This window comes from Merops nubicus, unplaced genomic scaffold (genome assembly GCF_000691845.1).
Source record: "Merops nubicus isolate BGI_N331 unplaced genomic scaffold, ASM69184v1 scaffold19977, whole genome shotgun sequence".
Taxonomy (NCBI): domain Eukaryota; kingdom Metazoa; phylum Chordata; class Aves; order Coraciiformes; family Meropidae; genus Merops; species Merops nubicus.
This window is the reverse complement of record NW_008619821.1, coordinates 13,200-37,161: the sequence shown is the minus strand read 5'-3', so window position 1 is coordinate 37,161 and position 23,962 is coordinate 13,200. Positions and strand designations below refer to the sequence as shown.

Sequence of the window (23,962 nt, the reverse complement as noted above, 5' to 3'; positions counted from 1 at the left end):
AAAGCTAATAAATACCTTAAAATGTAACTTTGTAAATATATCAATTTCAGCCCTTCTGTCACACAATGGTAAGTTTACCCTTGCAGTTCTATCATTCATAAGTATCTTTGACTAATATATTTATTTATGGTTTTTTTTAGGTATTGTAGTAAATGGCCTGATCAACATCAGTATTTCAACAATTGAGAAGCGTTATGAGTTGAACAGTTCCCTTACTGGCTTAATCTCTGCAAGCTATGACATTGCTTTTTGCGTTTTGTCACTGTTTGTATCTTTCTTTGGAGAAAGAGGGCACAAACCTCGATGGCTTGCTTTCTCAGCATTTATGCTAGGATTGGGCTCACTTATATTTTCCTTACCACACTTCAGTAGTGGAAAATACCAGTATGGAGCTAAACTTGAAGGTAAGCTTATTTTCATGTTTTGAAAATGGTTAAAAAAAGGTAATCTCTGCAGCAACTTGATACAACTCTTAATTTGGTACAGTATTATCTCTGTCAAAGCCCTAAAAACAGGGTGTTATCTCTATCACTGAAAATAAAATGCTTCTTTGAAATCTGTAATTTCAACAGCTATCTCGCTGCACAGTTAACTTTTTTTCAGAACAGATTCAAGTGTCAGTGTCAGATCTTTCTTACAAGCAATATTTGAATACAGTGGGTTTTTTTGACTTGCATGGATGACTGCAATTAAAATTTCCTCCAAGCAGAAGATGATGTGGCATTTCTTTGTGAATAGCAATGCATGTTAGGTCACTGATGTAGAAAAAAATGTTAAGTGGAAGCAGTTAAGACTTGGCATCTTCCCATTGAAAAGTGGTTGCATGTTGCAGTTCTGAATTTTGAACTATTGAAGGCATCTTGAGTAATTAATTAACAAGTTTCACTAAGTTGTTCTCAAATATTGACATCTCTGGGTTTTTGGAATACAGAAGGAGCAAGCAATACTGAACTATACTGAACAAGGTAGTACTGAAACTGTGGGAGAAGTCAGCTCACTAGTTGTGCCTCAACTTATTGGCACACCTTTAAATAATAAAGAAACATCGAGATATGTTTAAAGCAGTATGACTTAGTCTTTTAGGATTGTTTTTGTAGTGTTCAATCAGATTTATGCCTTGAATGACTAAGCACATTGGAGTGCTTACTAAAATCAGTAGCTGTTAAGCAAACTGAGAGAAGGTTCCTAGCCTTCCTGTTGCTGAGTCTCAAAAGATTTTTTTTTTTTTAAGCATTAATCACATCACACATTTCCATGAACTGTCCAGACATTGACTATTAGTTAAATAACTTGGGTAGGCTGTTGTTCCCTAGCTAATAAATGAGGATCTGAGGCAGAAACTAATTGAACTTTAAACTAAATGGGCCAAAAGAAGAAAATTCCTCAGTGTCTGGAGGCTATGGGCAGGTGGTTATTTGTTATCACTTAATTGAGGGACCACAGCTTACTTGCTTCTTGTTCTATAACAGTACCTTTATTCTACAATTTCAGTTTTATTATTACCCTCCCCACTTCACTAGTATGGAAGGGAAGCTGAATTTAATATTAAAAAATTCAAACCTCATTGTAAGTGTTACACAGTGTGTGAGTGTGAAGAGAGGTGGCCAGCTATTGCAACTGATCTCCCCCCATCTCACCAATTTAGGTTGAAATCTCAAAGAATCTGTTACTGTTTCATCAAACTTCTGCCACTTCATCTGCCATTAAAGGTGCTGTAGGTTTTAACACCTTATTAGGGATCATGTTCTACGCGGAATTCTGAAATCTAAAATCTATAGGGAAAACTTTAATTGGAACATTTGCTTTCTTTCCATTGCACTTTAAACTGACTGGATTCACGCTATTCCGACTGCTGTAATTCAAGTGCCTATGTTGTGAAGGGCTTAGCTGACAAACAAAACGCTGCCACTGAGCTCAGGGAATGTTTTCATCATGACAATCTGGATGTTAATCTGCAGGTGCTGTGCAATGGCAGCCTTTTAACAGTTAAAATAACGTAGTGTTGTTTACTTACAGGGTGTCTGGTTTAGCTAGTTCTGATGGTGATGAAGCATCTATACATTTAGTTGCAGAATTTAATAGCACCACACCCCAGAAGCTTTCCTTGTTGCTTATTTGTTTGGATGGGTAATTTATAGAGATTTTAATGAGAGTAAAATTTTGTTTGATGCATTGTATTAAAATCTACCACCTAATTTACTTTTGAACAGTTCCTAGTTGGTTACTTGATTATCTTCATCTGTTATATGTAAGCACAATGAGTTTGATCTGCAGGATAACTTCAAGGTATAGGTCAGTGTAGTATTTAATATGGCCGCCAGGTAACTTAATAGATTTAGTCTGGAATACAAAATGCATCTAGACTTCGGTGTAAGGCTTACAGGCTTCCTGGAAACTGGAAATTGCTGTTCTGCCTTGAGATATTTTTTTTATTCTTAATAAAAGATACTTTTATTCTGAGTATATATACATACCCTGCTTCATGAGACTTTTCACTTGTGAATATTTATCATAATAACACTCTGGAAATAGTTTGATCCATTTCATATTGAAAGAGTAGCTAACCAACCGTCTACCTATTTACAGAAAGTTTTAGTAATAGCAAACACGTCTTGTCTAATCTCCAGAAAGACTTCAGACTCAAATTTGTAACGCAGGTGCAAGCAGGTATTTGTTCTGACAGATTTTTAGGTTACATAGGGTCCTCAGTGTCTCAGTTATCTCTGGTATTTGTAGTCAGGAGCTCCATCTGGTGGTTAGTATGTAATTAAACCAATCTGCATTTGATTACCTGTAGACAGTACAATGGGACTGTAAAAACTCCAGCTGCTATAAGCAATATACTTTTAAACTTCTGTCTCCGATCTTATTGAAGCACGTTTAAATTTTAATAGGTGTCTGTCACAGCGAATATGAAATGTAGGGCTTGACTTGACTCAAGGAAGGTAACTTTACAATGAAGACAGCCAAGCACTGGAACAGATTACCCAGAAGGACTGCGGTCTGTATGTGGGGGCTTTCAATACCCTGCTGAGTAAAGTCCTGAACAACTTGGTCTTCATCTGGTTTGTCACTGTTTGGATTAGAAGGTTGGACTACACCATTCCCTGATGCCTCTACCAACCTGAATTACTCCATGAATCTCTTCATTAGCAGGCTCTGAATAATGTCTTTGGAAAGAAGAAATTTCTTTGTTAATAACAAGCCTTAGCCATTTGAATCGAAATGTCTGTGGTGTGATTTGGGAAGAAGGAGAATGACTTCAACACCTTTCTTCAGTTCTCTGTTACACTAGAAACTCAGGTGGTGGATAAGCTAGTTGGGGTCTGAGAATTAGTGAATCCTCTCAGAAGGGCATTAATTTTATGTTCCTTGCCAGAACATGGGAAGGGCAATTAAAGAGTGAAGAAGACTGGCATTTGGATACTAATGGCAGTAGGATGTGTGATGCAAGTCTCTAGTTTGACTGTTTTGTCTTCTGCCATCAGGACGTCTGTGGTTTTTCTGTTATTTTGATCTCTGAAGAGACTTGATTAGTCAAACAACAGATAGTTCTCTACACTGTTTGGTCTATTTACCTATACTACTTAGATTATCTGTAATACTGTTAACACCTGCCTTTAAACTAAATTTCTGAAAACTAAATCTTCATTCCAGATGTTTGTTGAAACTTTGGATAATTTTCTCCTTCAAGACTTAAACTTAAAAACCTGTCTCCCCTTTAAAAAGAAAGAGAAACCAAGCTGTTATGTATTTCTTACGCCTCACAACTCTTTAAACTATTCCCAGCACCTCAAAAGACAAAAAAACCCCACACCTACTGGCTGCAGTTTAAGAGGTAGAACTAGTCAACCTGTCTTACTTCTAACTAATCTGATTGCTAAAGCATGTCACAGTTGGTTCTGCCTTCTTGGCTAGTGTGTTGCATGAGATATTTGGCCTTCATGTAACTTATTCAGGTAGCTGTGTTAGATTAAATGCAGGAAGGTTTGTAATGGCTAACTTTGTTGGATGGTGTTGCCTTTAATGCAGTTCTGCTCTTTAAAATGCAAATTGAATCCACTGACTTTTAGAAAACAAGTTTAATGAGAAAAGGTAGGTAAAAATGGTCAGCTGCCCGTCTTAAACTTCTTCCAGAGTTCAGCTTGTCTCAGGTTAGATTTTCTTGATCCAGTGACTTCTATCTCCACTGTTCTCATGACAGCAGGCTTGTGGCATGACAGGCTTGTGGATCTCATCCAGGTTACATTTAACCTGTGTCACTTTACCATTCTGTTTAAATCTTGAACTGGTATAAGAAGGGGATGACATGGATAACTGCAGTAGAGACAGTAGACTGCTTGATGGCAGTTTTGACTTATGCTAGTTTAATCTTATAGCTTTGCAGGGAATCATCTTTGCTCTTAAAGTGTTTCTTGAAAACATGAAATACGGCCCATGACTCCCCGCAACAAGTATATGTTCTGACTTTCAAAAAATTCTGATGGCTGATGCAAATAAAAGGGTTATAATTGTACTAAAGTGCATATTGACAGTTTTCTTAATTTTGTATTTAGACCCGATTACGTGGTTCCGAAAACAAGCTAGCGTGATGAGCTCTCAATGTTGGGGTAAAATGCGCTAAAATGAGGATTGTCCTTAAGTGGAAAGGAAGGAAAAGTTTAACGACCCCTGGAGTTCATCTTTTTTTTTTTCCATCACTGCTGGCCAGTTTCTGTGCAACAGCACTGAATCATCTGTTGGATGCTACATGACTCCACCACCACTGTGGTGCTCTTCCTTTTGGAGGAAGACATGATAAAATTATAAAGCCTGTGTGTAGACTGGTGTAGACAGTTCTCTTTAAAATACCTGTTGTGTGGCAAGCACTTCCTTGTGTTTTGTGTGCTGTGAGCCCAAAATGTGGACAGGCTTCCCTTTATTTGCTTAAGCAAAAAAGCGTTATTGAATGTACATTAGAAAAATGATATAATAATTTTTTAGCAAAGTATAGAGAGTTAATCAGGCTTCTCATCTGATCGGAAGGGTATTTTCCTATATTTGCTCAGCATGGCTTCTTTCTACCTATCTGAGGGGCTTATTCTCTTTTGGGTGTCTGCTTTTCTGTGGAAGAACCTGGAAAGAACCATGCTCCTCTTTGATCTTGTTACTGGAGCTGTCTGCTGCTGAAAGTGCAGTGGCAGCAAGAGGAAGGGGAAGAGGAAACATAGTCCCTCTCTTCCGTTTCTCTCTTCCCTCCTCACGGTGACTGACAAGCGTTACAGGAGCAGATACAAGTTTAGGCTGTTCTACCTCTGCTTCCCTGTTTGTATGTGGACAAGTACAGAGGCTTTACATGAACTGCTCATTCTGGAGATACAACAATATGTTCCCTGTGAGAGATAGTAATGTGATGGGTTTGTTTTTTTTTTTTTGGAAACACTTCTCAAAACACTGTATGAGAGTCACGAGTAAAGATAATCCTCCTAATGACTGAGCACTTTCCTCCAGTATAACTTTGTCAAGTGGTTCAGACTGTTCTGTCACAAGTGGAAGTTGTTAATGCTTCTCGGAATCATTTTAAGGTAGAAGAACAAAATGAAATGTTTTACCTAGGAGCAATCATTAGTCCCTTGAATGATCATTTGACAGGTTTGGGGTTTTTGCATTCATCTGGTCAATAATGGTTTCAACAAGCTAGAATATTTTAATAAGGCTGCTTCACCCATCTGTCCTTTCTGGTAAGGAAACAAGAAAGCCATGATAGTATTTCTGTTGGGCGATATGATACCCATAGGAATTTAGGGCACTTTCATATACCATGTATTAGTAGGCCTGAAAATTCAAATGGAAGCTTGGCACTAACAGCACTTCGTATGTTTATTAGTTTTCAGTACAGATTTTCTTGTCAGTTGGACTGTGATCAGTAGAGTAATAAAATTTTGAAGTCTGCTGCCTTTTGTCTTTCAGACACGTGTCAAATTTCAGAAGCAAGTTCTGCTAACTTCACTTGCAGCGCCAGCACGAAGTCTTCTCTTCCCAACTATCTCTACGTCTTTATCCTGGGACAACTGCTGCTGGGAGTTGGAGGAACTCCACTCTATACTTTGGGAACAGCTTTTATTGATGATAGTGTCCCAAAACACAAGTCTTCCCTCTATATAGGTAACTTTAAAAACTGTTCATAACACATTGGATAGATCACAGACTGCTCTGATTCCAAATGCTTTTATGAATTCCTCTAATTAAATTTGTCATTGATGACTTATGTGTGTAAATTCTCTATCATTTATTGAATCAATCTGTTATAAGTATCAAGTGTTTTCAAGGCTACTTTGTGCACCTCTCCTGCTGTTTAGTCATGTCAGTAGCTGACAGTGATTAAGTGGTTTATGTAGCCTGCCTGTTAACAGAATAAGTCGCACCAAAACTTGCTTTTTAGTGTCATAGTTGTGGAGAACTTCTGGATATCAGGTCAGTAGCCAGACCGTGCTGTATACGTACTGTATCCTTTAACAGTTCTGTTTATTTACCTTCTAACAATAGGCCTTTCCCTCAGTGCAGAGACCCTCCTGTGCATCATGTGATCAATGCAGTTTTCTAGCCACATACAAAATTGGCACTTCTGGAGAAAATGTTGGCGGTGTCCTTGCTCGGTTGAAAGTAGAGGGATTAGCTAGAAACATGGAGAATGTTTGTCTTACTGTGGGGCTGTTTTAAAGCTAAGGAATACTAATTCTTAGCAATGGTTTTTAATCTTTCCAGTCAGCTTTCTCTGTTATGTGCATTTTTACTGCCAGGCTCATTGCAGCCTAAGTGTGTATTCTATGGGTATAAAGGTGTTTGCTATTTTCCCCATTTTAGATGTAAGCTGGTAAAAGTATATTAGCTGTACTGGTAACTTGGCAGGAAGTATTCAAAGCATCTTTGATTCTTCAACAGTTTACCAGACTAAATCAATATTTTAGGTGGCAAAATTGAGGTCATCATCTGTTTGCATACAGTTCTTGATTAATTGTTCCAGGCAAGCCACTTCATTTGAAGTCAACAAGTAGAATAGTAGCATTGTTAAATCTTAAATAACAAAGACATCTTTTGCTTTCATTCTTTATATATATATATATAGAGAGAGAGAGAGAAGATTGTTGTACTTTTTTTTTCTGAGGCCAGTAAAAAATGGGGCAGGATTAGGACTGTCTACATGATCAGAGAATCAAGAAGTGGCCTGAAAACTCAGGAAAATGGTGCCAGGTGTTCATACTTGTAACAGACCAATACAATAATACTTGTGCAACCTTCAGTCAACTGCTGAGTTTGGGAGAACAGTTTATTCTGCCTGAAATAACCAGAGTAGAATATAACTGGGTTGACAGGTAACTGCTTGCTTTTATGCAACGCACTGAGGATTTAAAATACGTTGCATTGCTTTCCCTGATCCAAAAAGGCTTGTGCAAAGCAGGGAGGGGAAAAAAAAAAACAAAAACAAAAAAAAAACCAAAACTAAAACTTTTTCTAGTTTGTAGATAGCTGCTAGCTTCTTAAACTATAAGCTTGCAATTCATAAACTGGTAGCTCGTTTATCTTCAGAAGCTGGGTGCAGAACTGTTTGTGAAAACTGTTCTCTTGCTGAACAGGAGCATCTACATCTAAAGCCAATGAAAAATGAAGCAGTTTTGAATAGTAATTTAAACTAAATGGTCTGTAGGAGGAAATTGGCACCTTCCAAGCTAGGCTTGAAGTTATGTAGGGTGAATATGGACTGAACTCGGGTCCTGTGAGCATGTCACTATTTCCAAAATACAGGAAAAACTGGGATATATCAGTTCAGTATATGTTTTGGCTTACTGATACTTGGGTGTGTCCTTCAGTGTGTCAGCCCTATTGTTCATTCTTACTGTCTGAAGAGTGAAATTATACTCAGTATGCAGGCACATGGGAAACAAATGAGAAATCAAGAATATCCGCTGTAAGGATGCACGTCTTAGAATTTTTTTAGACAGATCCCGTTAGTACTAGTTGCAATCCTTTATCTGCAGAGACAGTGCTCCTGCCAGCAGTGCTACAGTGCTACAGAAATCTAGCTGGTAGGCCAGGGAGACTGATGTGACATCAAGAAAATCTTCTCCTAAGGCCAAAAAAATGGACAAAAATAGACCTGAGAGCTCGCTAGGAAGATATGATGACACCTGCAGCTTTTGTTTGTGGTTTTTCAGAACTGTCAGGAGCTGTTAAGGGGTTCTACCTTTGCATTTTAAGGCTCATGTCAATAAATAGACATGCATGTGATTGAGTTTGTAATTAACTTGTGGCAGATTTTACTACAATCAAAAGTTTTAATGGGACCTTGATTTTTGATCTTGGCAAGACCAACTAAGTAACGAAAAAACAACTTAAGATTTGAAAATATAAATAAGGAGATTGTTAGATTTTGGTCATTTACTATTAACAACTAATTCTTGTAACAGCTTCACTTAAACTTTTTCATGAGCTGCCTAGTGATTTTAAGCACAAAATGTGCAAAAGGCAGTCTGGTAATGCATAAAAATGCTGTCAGTGAAATTTTTTGCTGAACTTCTGCATTGTTGCTTTCAATGAGACTTGCATATTTTCTTGAGGGACAAGTACAATTTTCTTCTCTTGTATGCTATAGTCAAAGTAATGACAGTGAAGGAGCAGGTTGAATTACAGAAACCATTTGGTCTGAAGTTGATTTAGGATTTTTTTTTTTTTTTTCTTTTAAAGAAAGCTTTAAAAATGTATGGTGCTTCCTATGTATTTTCTTTTCCAGGAATTGGCTATGCCATGTCACTGCTGGGTCCTGCTATTGGCTATGTCTTAGGAGGGCAGCTACTCAATATTTATATTGATATCCAGATCCCAGAAAGGCAAGATACAACTTGGTGTTTTGCTTTCTATTTTCTTTTCCTAATAATTCCTATTAAAATCTTCATCTTTTCTCCATGTGAAAAAGATAAAAAGGGTTTTGTTAGGAAAATACTGTATTTTCAGGAGCTTCTTTAACTTGGCAACAAGTTGTATTCACAGAGGCTTCTAGCAAGTGAATTACTTTGCACAGTGACAAAACATTTCTCTGTAGTGCAAATATTTGGTTCTGGCTAGGACAAGGGGTAATGGGTGCAAATTGGAGCATAGGAGGTTCAAGGTGAATATCAGGAAAAATTTTTTTACTGTGAGGGTGCCAGAGCACTGGAACAGGCTGCCCAGAGAGGTTGTGGAGTCTCCTTCACTGGAGTCATTCAAAACCCACCTGGACGCCTTCCTGTGAGATGTACTCTAGGTGACCCTGCTCTGGCAGGGGGGTTGGACTAGATGATCTTTCGAGGTCCCTTCCAACCCCTGTGATTCTGTGATTCTGTGATTCTGTGATTCTGTGATTCTGTGATTCTGTGATTCTGTGATTCTGTGATTCTGTGATTCTGTGATTCTGTGATTCTGTGATCTTTTTAAGATATCTTGTTAATGAGCCTTAAAATAGCTAATATGCTTTGTTATTTTGATTAGTTGCTCATTTAGGGTTAGATTTCAGCTATTAATTTATTGCACAAAAAGTTACCCTGAGATGTGATATGAGGTGAGGGGTAGGATACTGCTACTTAGCTCTTGAGGAAGAGCTTGCTGGAATATCTACTGGTTGAGTAAGAGTCCACTCTTCAAAAAATATTATAAGCTGCACTACTGTCCAAACCAGAAACATAATTTACACTTAATGCCTGTAGTTTTAGGGACTTTGGATCAATGCTGTGACGTTCTGAACTTCTGTATTGGTTTTCACATAACTCATTGATTATGAAGATTCTCTCTGAAACCAGCTTTTCCAGTATCTTAGCAATGCTACAGGATCTCGAATTCAGAGCCAAGTGGTGGCCTTTAAATCAGAATGAATTTGACTAATGAATTGAAAGCTGTATTTTGTAGGATGCAGTATTGTTACAATAGAACTAATGAATGTGCTTTAAGCATGTATATGATAAAATTAATATATTTAGAAAACAAGAAAATGACAGTATTCAGAGGCTTTCTGTTAAGTCAGTATTTAAATACAAGTAATTCCAGCTTGCTGACATCTGAAATTGCTGATTTGAATTAATGAATGGTGAACCTGCTTTTTCCAAATTATTTTTCAGTACACAGATGGATCAAGATGACCCACGTTGGCTTGGAGCATGGTGGATAGCATTTCTTGCATGCTTTTTTGCAATTTGGCTTCTTATAATACCTTTCTCATGTTTTCCAAAACACCTACCAGGTAAATGTAAATAAGAAGTGGACTACTCCAGAAAACAGATTGGTTGATACTTGTGGGCTATAGACTGCTGGACTGAGTGATTCTTCTTTGCTTCTGTTTCTTGGTTAGCTGTCTATGCTTAAAACACCTTGTTTCCAATATGTAGCCTTTAAAACAAGGTGCATGGGCTATAACCAGGATCTTGTGTATGTAATGGTGTGTGGTAGGACCAGAAACAGAGCATGGAAACTGATGGTTAAAGTTTGGAAGATACTTGCAGATAAGCACCCAGGGCTGTGCTTAAAGCTGCTGTTACCCACCAAGAATCATAAGGAAATTTCATTGACTTAACTCATACATTTTTTTACTTTTAACTCAATTGCCATATTGTTTTGGAGGGAATAATAAAGCAGAGTATGCCAGAGCAATCTTCAAACAAGAATAATTTTAATATAATTTCTATTCAAGCAGACACTATCTAGGAGTCCCTTTGAAGAGCATCTGAAGGAACTTATTATGCGTTTCCAGAAAGAGAAATGATGGAGAGGGGGAAAAAAAAGTAGGGAACTGGGGAGAATATGAGAATCATTACAAAAAAAAAGAAATTGAATGGGCTTCAGGGTAGCCTGAAATTCTTAGGAAGTCCCTAATAATATCTTCTTATAGCCAAGGCCTTTCAATGGAGGCGTGATGCTTTCAGCCTTTTTTTTTTTTTCCCCACAGTAATACATTATTGGTCCTTTTATGGATCTGTGCCAATGAAATCTTCAATAAGACTTACAATGTCTGAGCTAATTTCCTGAGAAAAGAGAGCACTTATTTTGATGTTTTTTCTGACTTTAAGTCTAAGACCCAGGTATTCAATGTTTCCATTGTCAATAACTATGCCCATTTATAGGAACAGCAAAAATACAGGCTGAAAAAATCTCTGAAACTCATGATGATGGAAGTGAGGTCCTTGTTGAGACCAAGAATATTGGAAAAAGTTTTAAAGACTTTCCCATGGCTCTCCTGGTAAGAAAATCTTGAATTTATGGCAACTGATATATGCTGAGAAATTACATTCTTTTTCAGGTAATATGGAGATGCTTAGAAAGGTAATTGCTGCTTTACCATGTTGTCATGTGGAAGTCTCCAGTGCTACTGATAATTTAAGGCATGTGCTTTTTGTTGGTGGTTGTTAATGTAAGAAAAGCATATCAATGAAGTTCCACATGAGAGTATCTGCTTTAAAATATGGTGACTTGTAGTTTACATGGTACCACAAAGAAATAATTCCTGAGTGTTATGCTAATTTCTCCCATAGATACTGTTGAAGAATCCAGTACTTATGAGTCTAATAATAGCCAGTTCTTCAGAAGCTCTAGTTGCTACTGGATTTGCCACATTTCTACCAAAGTTTATAGAAAATCAGTTTGGAAAGACGCCAAGTTTTTCAGCGACTCTTGGAGGTAGTGTTGCTTTTCATTTTTAAAACTTACTATTGTGCTGAACACCTCATTAGCAGTATAGGTAGAAGCTTATATAGGCATCTTGTGTTTGTTTATGAATATACTTAAATGAAATTAAATTTTCACAGCAGAAACAGTATTTTTATTTTATTCTTGCCTGCCCTCTGAAAACCGTGGTACTTAATTAATAAAGGGTGTAAATCTACTTGTTTTCTGTATGTTCAGAAGGCTTGATACTCATGTTCAAAGGAGAATGAGAAATTGAGATGTGCTGCTGAAACTGTAATTTATTCCTTTCTTCTTGGTGAAGGAATTTTAAGTGAGGAAAATTAAACTCAGCTGGAGGAGCATTAAAGCCTTAGTGTCTGCTAAAGGAAGCAAGATGAAGGGCAGCTGGAAAAAAGGCAGTACTTACCAGAAGAAAGGGGTTCATTTAGCATTTCCCTCCTTCAGTTCCACCATAATGTGCTAATAAGGTGTTTGCAGTCTTTACAGTTCTGCCACTGTATCTGAATTGTCTTTAGAATTAGGTGTCTCAGGTCAGTACAAGTTAGAGTTGTGTTGTGTTGTATTGTAGATCAGTCTCAAAAATGCTTAGTTGTGTATCTGGAATCCTAGCAGTGGAAAGAAAATAAATCATTATCACCTCTGACAGCAAAACTGTCCCACTGATTCAGACTTTTCAATCTTTTTGTAGATGCCTTATTGTGTCTTGTGCTGTCTCATGTATAATAGTGATTATGTTCTCTTATTGAAAAAGTTCATAACACAACTGTATAACAAAGAACACGGACACATGAAGAACATCCACATAACAAACAAAAACCACTGAAGAAAGGAAAGAGAATTTTCTCTTTTCCTGGGGTGGCCTCATAGTGTTCTCCTGCCCAGTGTGTAGTACTCCTAAGTGGTCTATTTTATTCTATGTTGCACTTGGATATTGTACAACTGTAAAGTATTTTGTCAAGTTTGAACTTCTGATAAGGCTAAAGAAAATGTAAAGGTAGAATAAATTACTCTAGCTGACAGATTCTGGTAGGATGGTTTGAAAATGGTATCACATGAGCTGCATTGTAAGGTGCAGGTAACTGTTGTGATTTTGTTCTTGATGTAAAATTGCGTTCTAAATTGCTTTAGTAATTCAGTAAATGTCAGAAAAAAAAAATTAATTCAGTAAAATGTCTTACATTTTTGTGTAACTGCTGATGTCTCTTTTCCTCTAGGGCTTGTATTAGTTCCAGCAGCAGCACTAGGCCAAATCATAAGTGGCATCTTGGTTTCCAAGTGCAAAATGGATTGCAAAAGCATAATCAAGTTCACGATGGGCACTTGTTCAGTGGCTCTACTATTAAACACCGTGTTCTTATTTGCTAAATGTGGGAATGAACCTTTTGCAGGTGTCTCTGAAACATATAACGGGTAAATACACTTTAATGTTCTTTTGGGTTTGTTGTACTCTGTGATATAGTTTACTTACTTCAAGGTAACAGCTTCTTAAAATGTTATATTTTGCCCTGATGTATGAAACGGACGTGTTTTATGGAACACCAAAACCTTGTAAATGGAGAGATGATTAAGAAATGTAATGATACACTGCTTGCAAAGTGCTCTGCACAGTCTGGTTCCTGCTTGACAGAAAACTCCCAGCTTCTGTAACCATTCTATCTGAAATCGCCATGGTTGACTCAGCTGAATTCCTGTCTTCACAGAAGTAGCGTATCTTTTGTGTCTGTGTTAACCAGCTGTTGACAATCTGGGCAGTTAGTTCCTGGAAGGAGTCTGCCATGTACCATAATTTCAAGAGAGAGAATTGAGGTGCACTGCAACTTAAACTGATTGCAAGTGTTTCCCTAGAAAAATGATGATGTAAGGTTCTAGCACATTCAGTTTCCATTTATAAAGAAGGCTATCTTTTTTCCTGGTAAAATGGCTGATAGAGGTAGAAATTTAATGCAAAGAGTATAGCTCAGTGACCCAAGCTGAAGAACAAAATTAGTGGAGTGACATGGTTTACTTAAACATAATTCAAAGTATATTTTGCTAATGTATAGGAAAGACTTCTCTAAACAATACAGATTTCTTTAATAACTTACCAACGTATTTTTGTTTTTCTCCCAAATCCTCCATTTTAGTAAAGGGTCAGGCACTAAAGCAGAATCTCTTAAGTTTCAGCAATGCATAAAAAGACATTGGAAACTAACTAGTGTGGGGAGGGGGATATTTACCCTCATAACAGCATGAAGTGTGCCCTGAAAATGCAGAAAAATGTTTTTGTAGCCTCTAATGCACACACAAGATGGTAATACTTCTAGGAGAAAATTATAAACATCTAGTCAACAGTTAAGGCTTATGTGGTTTCTTCACCTGGTAATAATTTTTGAGTGACTTAAAGTGAACATAACAAATAGAAGAACACGGGAAAACCATGTCTTGCTCATGGAGGCAAATAAGTAAACAAATATAGAATATGAGGGCTACTAATTTTCCCTGGTCCTTTAATGGAATCATGGACATAAACATAACCAAGAAGTATTAAAAAGTTTATCAAAAAGTAACCTGAAAGATGTGTTTTTTCAGGTCTCTCATTTAGGTAATTGTGAAACACATTTTTTCATATGTGAAACACATGAGCAGTGTCCCTCAGGGCTCAGTTTTGGGACCAGTCCTGTTTAATGTCTTTACCAATGACCTGGATGAGGGGATCGAATGCACCCTCAGTAAATTTGCAGATGACATGAAATTAAGTGGGAGTGTTGATCTGCTTGAGTGCAGGAAGGCTCTGCAGAAAGATTTTCTCTGGATATTTAGGGAATAACTAATGAAGAACAGAGTTTACTTTGTACTTACTGTAGGTACTTTCAATTTACACATTTACTTCCAGCATAGGTCATAGTATCGTTGTATTTGAAGTAGTCCCATGATATTAATAGTATTAAAAATGAGCTTTGGATGTACACGGACCTACTTAAGGTGGAACTGGAGAGAAAAAAAAAAAAAACAAACCACCTTCTGATCTTCTGATCGTAATGTATTAATGAGTAAAGAAGCTTCACAGGTTGAGGGTTCCGTCAGCTGAAACCAGGACACTGGCACTGCCGGCAGTTTAAATACTGTACTGGGAACTGAAAATGCCAGATTCGTTACCTAAACGATTGGTTGCGTCAAGAATCTTTTTTTTTTTTTTTTTAAATCTTTCAAGTCCTTTTGGGCATGATCAGACTTTGTTTTGAGTGCCATGTCTTTCTACATTTAGCATGTGCATCACCTTGGTGCTGGAACCATCTAGATGTCTGCGTAGCGGTGTTTAACAAAAATGCAGTGGGTTTGCAACTGGACTTGAATCCAAAACAGGGGAAAAAACCTCGGAGTATGATCAGTTCAATGAACACTAAATACTGCTTTTACTCTTGTCGCATTTTTTTTTTTTCTTAAAACTGTAAACTGTTCAAAGTCAAATGTATGAGTGTGTGGGAGGGAAAAGCTAAGGGTTGGGTTGAGACATAGAATTTTGTTATCTGTTTTGCGAAGGGAGGTTGGAGGAATATTTTTAAAAAACTAAGTGCATAAATCACTTGAGAAGTTTGAGATCTATTATCCTATAAAAACTGTAGTACTTGCATATCTGCTGGGTTTAAATTAACTTTTAACTTCTTGCAGAACAGGGACACTGCATAACCTGACAGCGCCCTGCAATGCAGACTGCGGGTGTTTGCATTCCGTGTACTACCCGGTCTGTGGCAGAGACGGGGTGCAGTACTTCTCCCCCTGCTACGCAGGCTGTGCGTCACAACTCCTTCACAACATGAAAAAGGTACCTTGTGCTGTGAGGATGGCTAACCTGATCTGTTCTGGTGGCTTGCAAAATGCATTCTATAGTGAAGACATTCCTCCCTTAATATGAATGGAAGTTGCAGTATTTCTGAATCGTAAGTGGTAGTTAATACAAGAAAAAGTGGTGTGGATTCGGAACGGATGTCTCAGTTGGGTGACTGTTGTTATGCATAAGAATCCAGTACTCTCTGACCAGGTGCTTTCAGATAGTCCACTTGTGGAGGTGCATTGTTTAATATCAAGTTTACTTGATGATGGTTGGTGTTACAGAGGTTTTCTGTTTTAACAGAGTTATAAGATCCAATATAAATTTAAGTTTACACTTGGCAAAATATATCAATTGCAATATACAGTTCAGTCACAATAGCACTGTGATTCCCATTGCTAATCTTTCTAGCATGCTTGCCATTGTGATGCTCCCCAGTTTTGGGGAAGGCATATGTGGGTTGAAGCCTGCTCAAGCCCATTGCCCTATTTGTATTTCTACTCATTGTCTGGCTTTTTATACTCTATGTTGGGCTGAGTTCTTACACCACCAGCAGATCCACTCAAGTAACATAACTGTTTCTTTTTTGCATAGCTTTATTTGCAACAGCAGTGATTACTCAGCCTGAATTGTTCTGTGAACTTCATGGGCACATTACCATTTTCCATTCTGGGAATTTCTTCTCAGTCACAGTACGTTCCTCATCACTGCAGTGTCATGTTGCAGATGTTACTTCTCTTGAATGTTCTAGTGCTGAAAATACTAGATCACATTAAACCTGAATGTACTTTAAATGGAATTGGCAATCAGAAGAGCAGAAATCAGTAACTGCCTTGACATTAAACTGCAGTTCTTGCCTAGATCGTTGAGCATAATGTAATGTTTATTGTATGCCTGGCAACCTGCTTCTGTGAATTCCTGAACCTTGAATGCTGGTTGACTCTGATGTAGGAATAAGCAGGCATGAAAGTGGCTTGTTACTATCAAGCCTTCCCAGAACTGAGTGACTTCCTGTGCTTTTCTCTACTAGTACAACAAACTCCTGAGCAGGGCTATGGGATGAGTGTAGGAATATCACACAGGTAGGCAAGCTGAACCACAGGGTACCTCTAGGGACTTCCTATATCAGGAAAGAGCAATGGTAAGTAAGAACAGGTCTTATCTAGTAGAAAATGTAGGAGACTGACTGCTTCTTGATGTGAAAACTTTCCATTTCACTGACCTTTTTTTTTTCTTTGAAAACAAACTTGGGTGAATTTAAATGAAGATCATAAAGCAATTGCATTTGTTCACCTTCTCACAAAAGCAGTCCAGCATTGCTTCTGTTCTTTCCTGCTTAAGTCCCTCCCTGTCAAGTACAGCCTGTTGTGAAAACCCACCTGTTTATAGCCAAGACTGCTAAGCTGGGTGATCTGGGACTTGCCAGCATATCTGAAGAATGTGAGCTGTTGTGGTCACTAGTTTATTCTGCTGCTGTTCTAACTGAATATATATTATCTAAGCTTGAAGAATAAGGTCTTGGGGAAATAGTGGCACAAGTAGACTTGAATCTAAAGAATGAACCTGGTTCAAATAACGGTTTTGAGTAGTCAAGACAGTTCTTTGGAGTATAACTTCTCAATTGTACGGAAATAATCAGCAGGTTTGGTTGATAAACCAGGTAACAATTAACGTTAGCTATTTTCAGTATTAGAAATAAATGACTTTTGAGAACCATGAGGGACAGCTGCTGTAAGAGAATGGCAGCTTTTGGCTACTCTTTGTTCAGAAGTTACACTTTGCAGATGAGACCAGTCTCATATGGGAGAGGAGAAAAGGAACATTTCCTTCTTTCAACCTTTGACACTCTCCATGATGTTGATAATGTTTTCAAAGAGGTGATTAGTTTGAAAATAATATACTTTCATATTTTTTTTTGTATCTAAATATGGTTATGAAAAACCTTGTTTTGAACAGTGTATCTCCCACTTTCTTAATTGTATACAGTAACTGGTGTTAACTTCACTGACTTGCAATAAGATTCAAGTATAACAGTATTTCAAGACTTCCTTTGTTTTTATGTAATATTAAGTACTGCATATGTTTGTGCCTCTAACTCTAAAATCTTTAGTTTACCAAAAATAACTCTTACTAAGGTGAGCTGGTTCAATCAAGTTCTGCTGAAGCAGTTTTAAAAATGAGGGTTACAGTGTCATATGGTCATCAGGAAATGGACTGTTTGCAATACTGTAAAGTCAGAGTTTATTCTTGTGTTCAGTTTGATGTAGACCAAATGAACATCTACCACATTAGTGTCACTTAACGTTGTTCTTAGAGACGAATTTTATTTTATAAATTATTTGTAGATGTACCACAATTGTTCCTGTATTGGGAAACCAAAAAGAGAAAATGTTTCAGAAGACTTTCTCTATGAAGCTGTCCCTGGGAAATGTCCAACACAATGTGGTTTTTTACCTTTATTCCTGACCTTCTTCTTTTTTACTGCTGTTTTTACATTTATGGCTGTTACTCCGACAACTGTGGCCATTCTCAGGTATGTTTTTTGGGCTGAGAGGTAGGTAGCATTCTTGTGAAAACTCAGATCAGTGGTATACTCTAATTTGTTTTTCTCTGGAATATGGACTTAAAACAGTGTGCAAGGGATTTCCTGTTGTGGTACTTCGTGTGGTAAGCAGGCAGTACTTGAAACAGAGGAAAGTCGTGCCACTGTCCACTACCTAATTACATTTGGTTGGTAGATGCAGGTTAGGTTTATTAAAAACAAAAAATCTTTCCTACTTGTAGCAAAAGCTATCTTTTTTGGGAACACTCTTGACTGTTTTAGTCAAAACAGGAAAAATCAATGTGCCACATACGTGGAAGAATAAAATGTTGAATTAGTCTATTGTTAGTGCCAGGATTTCAGATTGTACCAAGAAAGGAAGAAAATGACAGTCTCGTATTCTTAACGTCGATTCCTGTCCAAGTTCAGAGTTCTGACTTGCAAAATTGTAGTCTGTCAAGAACTATAGAATACCTTTCATATGATTCTCTGTGTGGTAGTCATTAACATAAAACATTACAGCATGTATGTGGCTGTTAACCAGTGGTTTGGCTCTTTCAAATCATTGAAACTTTTATGTGTGAAAGCTAGATTTTTTTTTTTTTTTTTTTTAAATACATGGTCCTCATTCTGAAATGTTCATGATACGTAAGCATGTGTGCACTATACCTATGATGATTTGGAAGGGGGTGGTTAAATGCTCTTTTTCCAGCTTTCTAGGCTGGGGAGGGAAATGATGTACTGGAACAGTGCTTTGTAGTCACTTCCTGCTCAGGGTTCCTCTCAGTCTGGAATTAGTAGCTTGTCATGTTAGTGTGGGAGCAGAATATGAATGCGTTACATTATCTTAAAAACTGAGCTGACATAGTTTTGTTTAGATAATTCTAGGCAATAACATTTTGAATCCTTCTGCATTTCAGTTGAAATGGTGAAACAGTTTTTGTGGAAGAGGACTTTAGAGCAGTTTAAATATGCAAAAGATAATTTAAATCATTGAATGACTTAAGTTACTAAAGTATATTCTGCTGTCTTTTCTGTGGGCCTGTTTTGTGCAACTTAAGTGCAAACCCATGTTTGTGACCAATATTCTAGTGCTAGAAGTAATCACCCAGACTATGCAAAACTCATTCTCCTTTCTTTACTTGCCTTTACGGTTAGGGGGATCCTAAGAGTGACCTCAAACAACTGCTCATCTTGGACATTTTTCTATGGCTAATCCTTATACATAGAACAGAATGAGGGAGTAAGTCTTAAGTATTTAAACATTGTCTTGTTTAGCACTAAAAAAGATGAGTTTTTGATGAGCTATTGGAGTTGCCTCTATCTTTTGTCAAAATACCTCTTGAAGTTGTTTGGTTACTTGTTCTGCACACTAGACTTCTAAAACCCCCGGCAATTAACAGATTATTCACTGATGAATGGAACATAGAAATGGAAAAGTTAAAACTTGTTCACCAAGTCCTAAACTGCAAATGTTGTTTACAGGTGTGTGCCAGATAAACAACGCTCATTTGCTCTTGGAGTACAGTCGGTGTTTCTGCGACTGCTGGGTATGATTTGCTTGTTGATACACTTGCCTCTGAATATTCTACGTATTTGACATTTTTTGAGACTTAAAAGTAATGCATTAAGAAGCTTTCACAGGAACTTGAAGCAGCCTGTCATTGGCTTATAGACTTGTTATAAGGCAGATGCCAGCTGGATTCAAATTCCTCTTTAGATAGGGCATGCATGCTCATTTTAGCCTTTCTTGTTCTTATTGGCACAAACAAAATACAGGTAACTGTCATTCTTTCAGCAAAAGGCACCTGCTGTCATTTCCTCCAGAAGGAGGCCTATTCTGAAAGCTGAGATAAGAAAAAGTGGTGTAGTAGAAAACATCTTCATGTGGTTAACATCTTGAGTTCCAGAAGTTAAGAGACATTGTCCTGTACAGTTTTATCCTTATTGGATATGCCAGTATATTTGGAAAGTGGACAGGTGGAGTCTTCCATCTTCTCCTTTCTCTTTCAATTCCTTGACTAGTTTTAGCCTTGATGAAATTGCATACACTTGTGCATAAGTAATTACTGAGTTTGTGCGGGAAATTTACTACTTAAATTCCAAAGCTAAGCATCTCCAGGATATCAGCAAGGTAGGTGATTCACCTTAAAACAAGCAGCAAAAAAGAATTCGGGTCTTCTCTGAACTGCTAATTTGAATTTTCCCAGACATATTTTATACTCTTGTTTTAGTCTTAGACACTTCTAAAGTTACGTATGTAATGCAAGACTGGGTCAAGGCTCAGTTACTGATTAGGATTTTGTGTCAATGTTTAGTACTGCAGCTGTTCCCTGCCATTTGATATCAAATATCATCATAGAATGGCTTAGGTTGGAAGAGGCCCTAAAGATCATCTAATCCAACCTCCCTGCCTTGGGCAGGGACACCTCTCAACTAGACGAGGTTGCTCAAGTCCTTATCCAGCCTGGCCTTAAACACCTCCAGGGAGGGGGCATCCACAGCCTCTGTGGGCAATCTAGTTCAGAGTCTCACCACCCTCATACTGAAGAACTTCTTCCTAATATCTACTTTAAATCTAGCTGTACGTTTTCTGTTCTGCTGTACCTATTGAAACTCCAATTAATCTTGAGTCATTCTACCAATAAATCAAAACAAAACAAAAACATAACAAAAGTAAACATCATCAAAGGTAGAAATTAGCTGGGAGGTAGTGTTAAGTGTTGCATGAGGGCTTCTCTGCTATGCTTTACTGAAAGTTAAGGTATCCATGGCAGAGTCTTAACTCTTCACTCTGGAGCAGAGGATAGGAGAACATTATGCACTGCCAGTACTTACTGGGGCTGAAGAAGGCAGCAACTAACAGCATTATTACCAAAAAAGATATTTATTCTATAGACTTGAGGAATCACACAGGTGTCCTAAGCTGAACTGTAGTGAGGACATAGCTGCTTGTTAGCTTGAGAACAGTTGAGGCCTTGAGTAGGTTAGGTAGACATGGAGTGATGTACCTGGTGAGTTTATTATAGAGTTTGTTATACCTGGATGCAAAACACTTGTGCTTTATAAATCACTGTTTTAACAAATGTCACATGTCTAATAAATTCAATGCAAGAATAGTTTTAAACACTACTCACTACATGACATTTTTTCCTAGAAGGCTGGCTACATCTGAGGCATGGAAAAGTATTAGTTGAACATATTAACATAACATTTTACTTCTTTGCATTTAGAACAGGTTAGTGTATATGGTCTGAGGAAAGGAACTTTTTTCCTTCAGTGAAAATTCTGTTCCCTGATCAGCTGTTTCCCCCCTATTTTTAATCACATTTCTTTTCCATTGAAAACTGGGGAAGTGAAAAGAAGATCAAGCCTTTGAACAAAAACTTAGGATCATATAAACATAGAATGGTTTGGGTTGGAAGGGACCTTAAAGATCATCTAGTTCCAAGCCCCCTGCCACAGGCAGGGACACCTCCCACTAGACCAGGTTGCTCAAAGCCCCATCTAGCTTGGCCTTGAACACTTCCAGGGAGAGGTCATCCACGCCTTCCCTGGGCAACCTCTTCCAGTGCCTCACCCTCATAGTGAAGAATTTCTTCCTTACATCCAGTTGAAATCTACCCTCTTCAAGTTTGAACCCATTACCTGTCATCCTATCGCCACAAGCCCTTGTACAGAGTCTCTCCCCACCTTTCTCAGTGTGCCTCCTTCAGACCCTGGAAGGCTGCAATCATGTCTCCCCAGAGCCTTCTCTTCTCCAGGCTGAACAACCCCACCTGTCTCAGCCTGTCCTCGTAGGAGAGGTGTTCCAGCCCTCTTTGGGGCTTCTTGCTTGATAAAGCGAGAGCTGTATGAAAAATCAACTGATACTCTCTGCATGCTGTTAATTGAGAGCAATGGGAGAGGCACACTTGCTGCGTCATGAGCCCTATGACTTCTAACAAAATACAGTGTTTAACGTGAGCCTCTCCCATTTTCTTCCCCACTGGCTTGGCATTTCACTGTATGCATTAAGACCGGGTAAGATTATTTCTAGCAGCTCAAAGTTTCTAACATGTTACTGTGTTTTTTAGGTACTATTCCTGGACCCATTTTGTTTGGTGTTGCTATAGACTACAGCTGTACCCTGTGGGATATCAACGAATGTAAAACTAAAGGAGCGTGTTGGGTGTATGACAATGGAAGAATGGCCTTTCTGCTGATGGGTATAAGTAAGTGACTTCTTCATATTAAATATGTGGACAAGGTAATAGATGTATTAGCCCTGACTGCTAGATGGGAACAATTTTAAAAATGAACTTCAAACTTTTATTTTTTAGCAGCAGTGAGTTTTTTTAATTCATAAATAACAAAAAGCAAAATACAGAAGAATCAAGACCATACTAAGTGGCTCTTAAGAATTACCTAGAAAACTTTTATAAATAGTAATACAAAATAGTTTTGCGTTTGCTTTTCAGTCTTTCTTGATTGTCACACTTTATTTACTGAATTTTAGGAGGTACACATTTTACTCCTATCTGATATGGTCTGTTGGCACCTTAAGGTCTGAGGAGCTTTCTTCATCTTGTCATATTTCAGTTCTTTTCTCTAACATAATATCAAGATCTTGGAAAATATCTCTGAACACTAGTTAAAAATTTTCCCAACTTAACAGTCTGTTCCCTTCAAGTGTGTGAGGTATGTATGGCTGAGGGAGGGAAGGCAGGCTAAGCTTGCATCTGTGGTAGCTGCTGTTGTCCTGTCTTCTAGCAGCTGATAATTACAGCGCATAAACTGAACAGCTAATACGTAATCTTGAAACTGAAAAAGGAGTCGCCACAACTTCAGGCTTCAGTATCTCTCAGGCACATTTGTGATAAAATATCACAGGCTCCTGTTTTCCCCTCTCTTCCTGCACTCTGGAGTTGCACAGATGACAGTATGTACAAGTGATGAATAAATGAAGCCATCTTTTAAGGTAGCCAAGGAGAGAGTACTTAACTGGTTTGTACATGGGGAGTTTTAGTTTGTGTCAAAGAGAATATTGATGCAATGGGATACAGTGCTGGAGCAAGAAATAAAGGCGGCTTGTACTTCAGGCTAGAATGGGGTCAAGAAATATGGAACTGAAGTAATGACAATAGCTGCTGCAAGCCAGAACTGGCAGGCATGTGAGGGATCTGAAGTCAGTTGGAAAACTGCCTTTGCCTGCCATAGGTAGTTCATGTAAAACACATGGAAATTCACAGCATCCATTTAAAACTCTTACAGTGTAACTCATCATGTGAAACTTTATGAATGACTGAAATAGTCTTGTCTACTATTGAAGGTGACTGCAGTAAGAACTCCTCTGTTCTTTGCATTCAGGTGCTGCTTGCAAAATCATCACAATAACCTTTGTGCTCATGGCAGTATGTCTGTATAAGCCTCCACCAGCAAGTGTAGCCCTGCCACCAAAGGATTCAGGAATGGTAACTGCTCTACAGACATAAATAATCGGCAAATTGGGGCATTTCAAAAGAAGCCAACAAGAATAAGCACTGTTATAACACTTGTACCAAAGTTCCTGTATGTCACTACCTAAATATAAAAGTTCATATTCAGTTCTTAATTTAAAATATTTGTGAATGTGTTCTATAACTTGCTAAACATATTTGTTAGTATTCCTTTGTGTATATCCAAAAAAAGTGATACTTGAATTTGCAGTTTAATTTTAAATGTTTAACCTATAATTTAAGTGAAATAAGGTGATATACTCTGATGAAAAAACAGCAAAAATGAGCTGAGCTGTGCTGACGGTGAGCCCCATCTCCCCCTACTTACAAAGTAGTACATAGTGGGACCGTAGTGGGAGAAAACAAGTAACTTAGTACATTACATGGAACTGTGCTTTTTAAAAATGGATTTATTTCATGTGTATAGAACCTGGGCTAGAGCCTTATTTG

At 37.9% G+C, this 23,962-nt stretch overlaps 1 protein-coding gene across 1 annotated transcript; it reads left to right on the top strand.

The window, feature by feature from the left end:
* Positions 1-140: 140 nt before the first annotated feature.
* On the top strand, positions 141-23,509 carry SLCO4C1 (solute carrier organic anion transporter family, member 4C1; the record flags this gene model as incomplete). Its single annotated transcript, XM_008943944.1, has 12 exons — positions 141-404; positions 5,950-6,144; positions 8,768-8,864; positions 10,125-10,246; positions 11,124-11,239; positions 11,532-11,676; positions 12,900-13,095; positions 15,334-15,487; positions 17,839-18,026; positions 19,521-19,585; positions 22,112-22,249; positions 23,385-23,509. Coding segments are annotated over 12 exons (1,805 nt in total), but the record flags the coding sequence as incomplete, so codon positions are not given.
* Positions 23,510-23,962: the final 453 nt, after the last annotated feature.